The sequence below is a fragment of the Oncorhynchus clarkii genome, chromosome 31 (genome assembly GCF_045791955.1).
Source record: "Oncorhynchus clarkii lewisi isolate Uvic-CL-2024 chromosome 31, UVic_Ocla_1.0, whole genome shotgun sequence".
In the NCBI taxonomy this organism is placed as follows: Eukaryota; Metazoa; Chordata; class Actinopteri; order Salmoniformes; family Salmonidae; genus Oncorhynchus; species Oncorhynchus clarkii.
Genome location: NC_092177.1, coordinates 224,324 through 234,340, shown reverse-complemented (window position 1 = coordinate 234,340; position 10,017 = coordinate 224,324). Strand labels below are relative to the sequence as shown.

Sequence of the window (10,017 nt, the reverse complement as noted above, 5' to 3'; positions counted from 1 at the left end):
TACGATATTCTGAGAGTTTACTCTGTCTTTACGATATTCTGAGAGCTTACTCTGTCTTTACGATATTCTGAGAGTTTACTCTGTCTTTACGATATTCTGAGAGCTTACTCTGTCTTTATGATATTCTGAGGGTTTACTCTGTCTTTACGATATTCTGAGGGCTTACTCTGTCTTTATGATATTCTGAGGGCTTACTCTGTCTTTACGATATTCTGAGGGCTTACTCTGTCTTTATGATATTCTGAGGGCTTACTCTGTCTTTACGATATTCTGAGGGCTTACTCTGTCTTTATGATATTCTGAGGGCTTACTCTGTCTTTATGATATTCTGAGGGCTTACTCTGTCTTTATGATATTCTGAGGGTTTACTCTGTCTTTACAATATTCTGAGAGTTTACTCTGTCTTTACGATATTCTGAGAGTTTACTCTGTCTTTACGATATTCTGAGAGTTTACTCTGTCTTTCGATATTCTGAGGGTTTACTCTGTCTTTACAATATTCTGAGAGTTTACTCTGTCTTTCGATATTCTGAGGGTTTACTCTGTCTTTACGATATTCTGAGGGTTTACTCTGTCTTTACGATATTCTGAGGGTTTACTCTGTCTTTATGATATTCTGAGAGCTTACTCTGTCTTTACGATATTCTGAGGGTTTACTCTGTCTTTCGATATTCTGAGGGTTTACTCTGTCTTTATGATATTCTGAGAGCTTACTCTGTCTTTACGATATTCTGAGGGTTTACTCTGTCTTTACGATATTCTGAGGGTTTACTCTGTCTTTACGATATTCTGAGAGCTTACTCTGTCTTTACAATATTCTGAGAGCTTACTCTCTTTACGATATTCTGAGGGCTTACTCTGTCTTTACAATATTCTGAGAGCTTACTCTCTTTACGATATTCTGAGGGCTTACTCTGTCTTTACGATATTCTGAGAGCTTACTCTGTCTTTACGATATTCTGAGAGCTTACTCTGTCTTTACGATATTCTGAGAGCTTACTCTGTCTTTACGATATTCTGAGGGTTTACTCTGTCTTTACGATATTCTGAGGGTTTACTCTGTCTTTACGATATTCTGAGGGTTTACTCTGTCTTTACGATATTCTGAGAGTTTACTCTGTCTTTATGATATTCTGAGGGTTTACTCTGTCTTTACGATATTCTGAGAGTTTACTCTGTCTTTATGATATTCTGAGGGTTTACTCTGTCTTTACGATATTCTGAGAGTTTACTCTGTCTTTACGATATTCTGAGAGCTTACTCTGTCTTTATGATATTCTGAGGGTTTACTCTGTCTTTACGATATTCTGAGGGCTTACTCTGTCTTTATGATATTCTGAGGGCTTACTCTGTCTTTACGATATTCTGAGGGCTTACTCTGTCTTTATGATATTCTGAGGGCTTACTCTGTCTTTACGATATTCTGAGGGCTTACTCTGTCTTTATGATATTCTGAGGGCTTACTCTGTCTTTATGATATTCTGAGGGCTTACTCTGTCTTTATGATATTCTGAGGGTTTACTCTGTCTTTACAATATTCTGAGAGTTTACTCTGTCTTTACGATATTCTGAGAGTTTACTCTGTCTTTACGATATTCTGAGAGTTTACTCTGTCTTTCGATATTCTGAGGGTTTACTCTGTCTTTACAATATTCTGAGAGTTTACTCTGTCTTTCGATATTCTGAGGGTTTACTCTGTCTTTACGATATTCTGAGGGTTTACTCTGTCTTTACGATATTCTGAGGGTTTACTCTGTCTTTATGATATTCTGAGAGCTTACTCTGTCTTTACGATATTCTGAGGGTTTACTCTGTCTTTCGATATTCTGAGGGTTTACTCTGTCTTTATGATATTCTGAGAGCTTACTCTGTCTTTACGATATTCTGAGGGTTTACTCTGTCTTTACGATATTCTGAGGGTTTACTCTGTCTTTACGATATTCTGAGAGCTTACTCTGTCTTTACAATATTCTGAGAGCTTACTCTCTTTACGATATTCTGAGGGCTTACTCTGTCTTTACAATATTCTGAGAGCTTACTCTCTTTACGATATTCTGAGGGCTTACTCTGTCTTTACGATATTCTGAGAGCTTACTCTGTCTTTACGATATTCTGAGAGCTTACTCTGTCTTTACGATATTCTGAGAGCTTACTCTGTCTTTACGATATTCTGAGGGTTTACTCTGTCTTTACGATATTCTGAGGGTTTACTCTGTCTTTACGATATTCTGAGGGTTTACTCTGTCTTTACAATATTCTGAGAGTTTACTCTGTCTTTCGATATTCTGAGGGTTTACTCTGTCTTTACGATATTCTGAGGGTTTACTCTGTCTTTACGATATTCTGAGGGTTTACTCTGTCTTTATGATATTCTGAGAGCTTACTCTGTCTTTACGATATTCTGAGGGTTTACTCTGTCTTTCGATATTCTGAGGGTTTACTCTGTCTTTATGATATTCTGAGAGCTTACTCTGTCTTTACGATATTCTGAGGGTTTACTCTGTCTTTACGATATTCTGAGGGTTTACTCTGTCTTTACGATATTCTGAGAGCTTACTCTGTCTTTACAATATTCTGAGAGCTTACTCTCTTTACGATATTCTGAGGGCTTACTCTGTCTTTACAATATTCTGAGAGCTTACTCTCTTTACGATATTCTGAGGGCTTACTCTGTCTTTACGATATTCTGAGAGCTTACTCTGTCTTTACGATATTCTGAGAGCTTACTCTGTCTTTACGATATTCTGAGAGCTTACTCTGTCTTTACGATATTCTGAGGGTTTACTCTGTCTTTACGATATTCTGAGGGTTTACTCTGTCTTTACGATATTCTGAGGGTTTACTCTGTCTTTACGATATTCTGAGAGTTTACTCTGTCTTTATGATATTCTGAGGGTTTACTCTGTCTTTACGATATTCTGAGAGTTTACTCTGTCTTTATGATATTCTGAGGGTTTACTCTGTCTTTACGATATTCTGAGAGTTTACTCTGTCTTTACGATATTCTGAGAGCTTACTCTGTCTTTATGATATTCTGAGGGTTTACTCTGTCTTTACGATATTCTGAGGGCTTACTCTGTCTTTATGATATTCTGAGGGCTTACTCTGTCTTTACGATATTCTGAGGGCTTACTCTGTCTTTATGATATTCTGAGGGCTTACTCTGTCTTTACGATATTCTGAGGGCTTACTCTGTCTTTATGATATTCTGAGGGCTTACTCTGTCTTTATGATATTCTGAGGGCTTACTCTGTCTTTATGATATTCTGAGGGTTTACTCTGTCTTTACAATATTCTGAGAGTTTACTCTGTCTTTACGATATTCTGAGAGTTTACTCTGTCTTTACGATATTCTGAGAGTTTACTCTGTCTTTCGATATTCTGAGGGTTTACTCTGTCTTTACAATATTCTGAGAGTTTACTCTGTCTTTCGATATTCTGAGGGTTTACTCTGTCTTTACGATATTCTGAGGGTTTACTCTGTCTTTACGATATTCTGAGGGTTTACTCTGTCTTTATGATATTCTGAGAGCTTACTCTGTCTTTACGATATTCTGAGGGTTTACTCTGTCTTTCGATATTCTGAGGGTTTACTCTGTCTTTATGATATTCTGAGAGCTTACTCTGTCTTTACGATATTCTGAGGGTTTACTCTGTCTTTACGATATTCTGAGGGTTTACTCTGTCTTTACGATATTCTGAGAGCTTACTCTGTCTTTACAATATTCTGAGAGCTTACTCTCTTTACGATATTCTGAGGGCTTACTCTGTCTTTACAATATTCTGAGAGCTTACTCTCTTTACGATATTCTGAGGGCTTACTCTGTCTTTACGATATTCTGAGAGCTTACTCTGTCTTTACGATATTCTGAGAGCTTACTCTGTCTTTACGATATTCTGAGAGCTTACTCTGTCTTTACGATATTCTGAGAGCTTACTCTGTCTTTACGATATTCTGAGAGCTTACTCTGTCTTTATGATATTCTGAGAGCTTACTCTGTCTTTACGATATTCTGAGAGCTTACTCTGTCTTTACGATATTCTGAGAGCTTACTCTGTCTTTACGATATTCTGAGGGTTTACTCTGTCTTTACGATATTCTGAGGGTTTACTCTGTCTTTACGATATTCTGAGGGTTTACTCTGTCTTTATGATATTCTGAGGGTTTACTCTGTCTTTATGATATTCTGAGGGTTTACTCTGTCTTTATGATATTCTGAGGGTTTACTCTGTCTTTACAATATTCTGAGAGTTTACTCTGTCTTTATGATATTCTGAGAGTTTACTCTGTCTTTATGATATTCTTATATTACAGTCTAGTGACTATTTTGATCAGAGATCGCAGGGTCAAGATTCCCTAGCTAAAACAGACAATGACGTTTAGTGACACTAACAATTCTATAATTGATCCTATTTTGCTGCTAGTTTTACACGAGAGAGAGAGAGCGAGAGAGAGAGAGAGAGAGAGAGAGAGAAGGCACACACACCATATGTGCGCTACACTCTGCTCAGTTCTCTTCTCTGCTCACGAGGAGCTTCAGGATTTTCACTTGTTCCAGGATTTTCACTTGTTCCAGGATTTTCACTTGTTCCGTGCAACATCTCATTTGAAGACTCGTTTACCAAGGAGCCTGCGACTCAGACGGGGGGAAAGGTGAGTATTTGAACGGGTGGATAGGTTACTGAAGACGTTTGCAGTTTACCTGTACAATAATATAGAACTGATTTGGAGCTTGACATGATTAAAAATGACTGTTGATTTTTCGGTTGATCATGTGATGATCAAAGTGAGACGGTATATATCACAGTTAATAGTTTAGGGATCAGAAAGACCCGCCCGTAGCTTAACGCAACCACTTCCATCATCTCCTGTTTCAGTGCTACACAGATGGATTCTGGTTAAATGTATTAGCGCTGCCTTTGGTAAATAGAGGCTACTGAGACATAATTAAATAACATCCACACAGACTAAACCCAACACACAATAAGGAGAATGAAATTACACATGAATCTTGAGGAGTAGTGTAATGGACATGCACACAAATATTCAAAATTGGTGAGGTGAAATGAAAAAAAATTACTTGTTTCAAAAAATTTAAAAAATTTAAAAACAGACAAGTGGTGGGTCCATATGTATTCAGCCTCTTTCCTATGAAGCCCCTAAATAAGATCTGTTGTAACCAATTACCTTCAGAAGTCACATCATTAGTTAAATAAAGTCCACCTGTGTGCAATCCAAGTGTCACATGATCTGTCACATGATCTCAGTATATATACAGCTGTTCTGAAAGGACCCAGAGTCTGCAACACCACTAAGCAAGGGGCACCACCAAGCAAGCGGCACCATGAAGACCAAGGAGCTCTCCAAACAGGTCAGGGACAAAGTTGTGGAGAAGTACAGACCAGTGTTGGGTTATAAAAAAACATCAGAAACTTTGAACATCCCACGAAGCACCATTAAATCCATTATTAAAAAATGGAAAGAATATGGCACCACAACAAACCTGCCAAGAGAGGGCCCCCCACCAAAACTCACAGACCAGGCAAGGAGGACATTAATCAGAGAGGCAACAAAGAGACCAAAGATAACCCTGAAGGAGCTACAAAATCTCCACAGCGGAGATTGGAGTATCTGTCCATAGGACCACTTTAAGCCGTAATCTCCACAGAGCTGGGCTTTATGGAAGAGTGGCCAGAAAAAAATAAGCAAACATGTTTAGTGTTCGCCAGAAAGCATGTGGGAGACTCAAACACATGGAATAAGGTACTCTGGTTAGATGAGAATAAAATTGAGCTTTTTGGCCATCAAAGAAAACACAAGCCACTGTAAATGGTGAGTTGACTTCTGTGTGGTATATACGTTTATTGGAATCAAATGCCTGCTCTTTACAAAGCCCTGGAGGCAATCACTAATCACCTAATACTTCAGTCTCAGTGTCACGCCCTGACCTTAGAGATCCTTATTATTCTCTGTTTGGTTAGGTCAAGGTGTGACTCGGGTGGGAAAGTCTATGTTTTCTATTTCTCTGTTTTTGCCCGAGTGTGGTTCCCAATCAGAGGCAGCTGTCTATCGTTGTCTCTGATTGGGGATCACATAAGTTGTCCTTTTTCCTTTTTGGGTTTAGTGGGATCTTGTTTTCTGTTTAGTGTCTGTGCCTGACAGAACTGTGCACTTTCGTTTTGTTGTCGTTGTTATTTTCGTGTTGGTGACGTCAATAAAAAGACGATGTGTATGCCTACCACGCTGCACCTTGGTCCACTCTTCATGCTACAAAAGGGAGCCGTTACACTCAGTATAGCCTGTGTAATAAACACAAACCCAGATGTTATGGTCTCAATCTCAGTATAGCCTGTGTAATAAACATAAACCCAGTTGTTATGGACTCAATCTCAGTATAGCCTGTGTAATAAACACAAACCCAGATGTTATGGTCTCAATCTCAGTATAGCCTGTGTAATAAACACAAACCCAGATGTTATGGTCTCAATCTCAGTATAGCCTGTGTAATAAACACAAACCCAGATGTTATGGTCTCAATCTCAGTATAGCCTGTGTAATAAACACAAACCCAGATGTTATGGTCTCAATCTCAGTATAGCCTGTGTAATAAACACAAACCCAGATGTTATGGACTCAATCTCAGTATAGCCTGTGTAATAAACATAAACCCAGATGTATTCATGTGCCTTATTTCTGACCCAGACGCATGCAGCATGCTTCTGATTCCATATTTCAGTCTGAATTCTTTCTGGCATTCCAGAACACATTCCATTTCTATCTGTGTTTGTCTCCCCTGGAGTAGGGAGGGATGGAGGCTGAGGCTGGAAGGGATGAGGTGCAGGGAGGGATGAGGTGCTGGGAGGATTGGAGGCTGAGGCTGGGAGGGATGAGGTGCTGGGAGGGTTGGAGGCTGGGAGGGTTGGAGGCTGAGGCTGGCAGGGATGAGGTGCTGGGAGGGTTGGAGGCTGGGGGGGATGAGGTGCTGGGAGGGTTGGAGGCTGAGACTGGGATGAGTTGCTGGGAGGGTTGGAGGCTGGCAGGGATGAGGTGCTGGGAGGATTGGAGGCTGGCATGGATGAGGTGCTGGGAGGGTTGGGGGCTGAGGCTGGCAGGGATGAGGTGCTGGGAGGATTGGAGGCTGAGGCTGGCAGGGATGAGGTGCTGGGAGGGTTGGAGGCTGGCAGGGATGAGGTGCTGGGAGGATTGGAGGCTGAGGCTGGGAGGGATGAGGTGCTAGGAGGGTTGGAGGCTGAGGCTGGGAGGGATGAGGTGCTGGGAGGGTTGGAGGCTGAGGCTGGGATGAGTTGCTGGGAGGGTTGGAGGCTGGCAGGGATGAGGTGCTGGGAGGATTGGAGGCTGGGGCTGGCAGGGATGAGGTGCTGGGAGGATTGGAGGCTGAGGCTGGCAGGGATGAGGTGCTGTGAAGGTTGGAGGCTGAGGTGCTGGGTAAGTTAGGGTCAAATATAAGTTAGCTCACCACTGCAGATCTTAGCTCTTATCAGATAATAGATCATATCAGATAATAGATCAGATCATATCAGATAATAGATCATATCAGATAATAGATCATATCAGATCATATCGAATAATAGATCATATCAGATCATAGATCATATCAGATCATATCATATAATAGATCATATCAGATAATAGATCATAGATCATATCAGATAATAGATCATATCAGATCACAGATCATATCAGATCATATCAGATAATAGATCATATCAGATAATAGATCATAGATCATATCAGATCATAGATCATATCAGATAATAGATCATATCAGATCATAGATCATATCAGATAATAGATCATAGATCATATCAGATAATAGATCATAGATCATATCAGATAATAGATCATATCAGATAATAGATCATATCAGATCATATCAGATAATAGATCATATCAGATCATAGATCATATCAGATCATAGATCATATCAGATAATAGATCATATCAGATCATAGATCATATCAGATAATAGATCATAGATCATATCAGATAATAGATCATATCAGATCATATCAGATAATAGATCATATCAGAATATAGATCATATCAGATCACATTTAAAGTAGTGCACTGTTTATTGAATAGGGTGCCATCTGGGACTCATTTTTATCTGATTGTTTTTGAGCCATTAATGATTCAGTATTTTCCTCAAGTTCACCGTCCAAGAATCTATAGGATCCAGACCAGCATGCATGTGGTGTCCACTGAATGGAAATTACTAGAAGCTAATTAGCGACCATCTACCTAGTTCTTCTTGTGCAATGAACACCCCCCCTCTCTCCCTCCCTCCTTCCTTCCTTCCCTCCCTCCCTCCCTCCCTCCCTCCCTCCCTCCCTCCCTCCCTCCCTCCCTCCCTCCCTCCCTCCCTCCCTCCCTACCACCAACAGCACGGCCGACCGAGCACCTGACCTGCCAGTCCACATGGAGACCACCTCCACCCACATGCAACAAGGCATCCTGGGTAACGACAGTCTCAGCCTCCACCTCGACCGGCCGGGGTTCCACTCTGACATCACCAAGCATGTAGGAGTCCAGGCTGCTTTGATCACAGCGTACAGTCTGATCATCCTACTGGGTCTAGTAGGCAACGCCCTTGTCATCTACACGATCATCCGCTTCCGGAACATGAGGACGGTCACTAACTTCTTCATAGCTAACCTGGCGCTGGCCGACCTGTTGGTGGACACGTTGTGTTTACCGTTCACACTGGTTTATACCTTGCTCGACGAGTGGAAGTTCGGCGCGGTGCTGTGTCACATGGTCCCGTTCGCCCAGGCGCTGAGCGTGCACGTATCGATCCTGACGCTGACCGTCATCGCTCTGGAGCGCTACAGGTGTATCGTGTTCCACCTGGGCCAACGCCTCACCTGGCGAAGCAGCCTGCTCATCGTGGCTCTCACCTGGACGCTGTCCGCCGTGCTGGCCGGCCCGCTCGCCATCTTCAGAGAGTACCGTCAGGAGGAGATCCCGTCCATCAACCTGAGGATCTCAGTCTGCTATGAGAAGTGGCCTTACGGCAGCAGCAGAGACGGAGTCATTTACAGCCTGTCTATGTTACTGCTGCAGTACGTGCTGCCACTCTCCATCATCAGTTATGCCTACATCTGCATCTGGGTGAAGCTGAAGAACCACGTGAGTCCAGCGAGCCGCATCGACGCCATCCAGCGCAGGAAGAAGACCACCAAGATGTTGGTTATGGTGGTTGTAGTCTTCGCCACATGCTGGCTACCCTTCCACGTGTTTCAACTAGCCAGTGACCTAGACCTGGTCCTCAGCTTAAGACAATACAAGCTCATCTATACTCTCTTCCACATCGTAGCCATGTGCTCCACCTTCGCTAACCCGCTCCTGTACGGCTGGATGAATAAGAACTACAGGAATGGGTTCGTCATGGTGTTCAGGTGTGAGGCTAAACCAGACAGTATTCACCCTGAGGGATCCTTCAGGACCCGGTCACTAAGGAGGATGTCTCTGAATGGAGGACACCCTCCTACGGCCGTCTGATTGGTTGATTGGTCTGCGGTCTGATTGGTTGATTGATCTGCCGTCTGATTGAGGCTGCTGTGTGGAGTGAAATTAGTAACATTACAAAGGGAATCTGAGGCTGCTGAATTTGTTTTTAAATAAACCTTGTCGGAGCCAGAAAGGCCCATCCTGTTTCTGTAGAGTGAACCAGAACGGCCCATAGGGCAGGAGTCCATCTCCTGTTTCTGTAGAGTGAACCAGAACGGCCCGTAGGGCAGCAGTCCATCTCCTGTTTCTGTAGAGTGAACCAGAACGGCCCGTAGGGCAGGAGTCCATCTCCTGTTTCTGTAGAGTGAACCAGAACGGCCCGTAGGGCAGGAGTCCATCTCCTGTTTCTGTAGACAGGACACTATACTGCTGTGTGGATTACACCCCCTGGACAGGACACTATACTGCTGTGTGGATTACACCCTCCTGTTTCTGTAAGGACACTATACTGCTGTGTGGAGTACACCCCCCTGGACAGGACACTA

General features: G+C 42.4%; 1 protein-coding gene across 1 annotated transcript; it reads left to right on the top strand.

Moving 5' to 3' along the window:
* Positions 1-8,440: 8,440 nt before the first annotated feature.
* Positions 8,441-9,523, top strand: LOC139391067 (neuropeptide Y receptor Y7). Its single transcript, XM_071138561.1, has one exon. The coding sequence runs from the start codon at positions 8,441-8,443 to the stop codon at positions 9,521-9,523; it is 1,083 nt and encodes a 360-aa protein (XP_070994662.1).
* Positions 9,524-10,017: the final 494 nt, after the last annotated feature.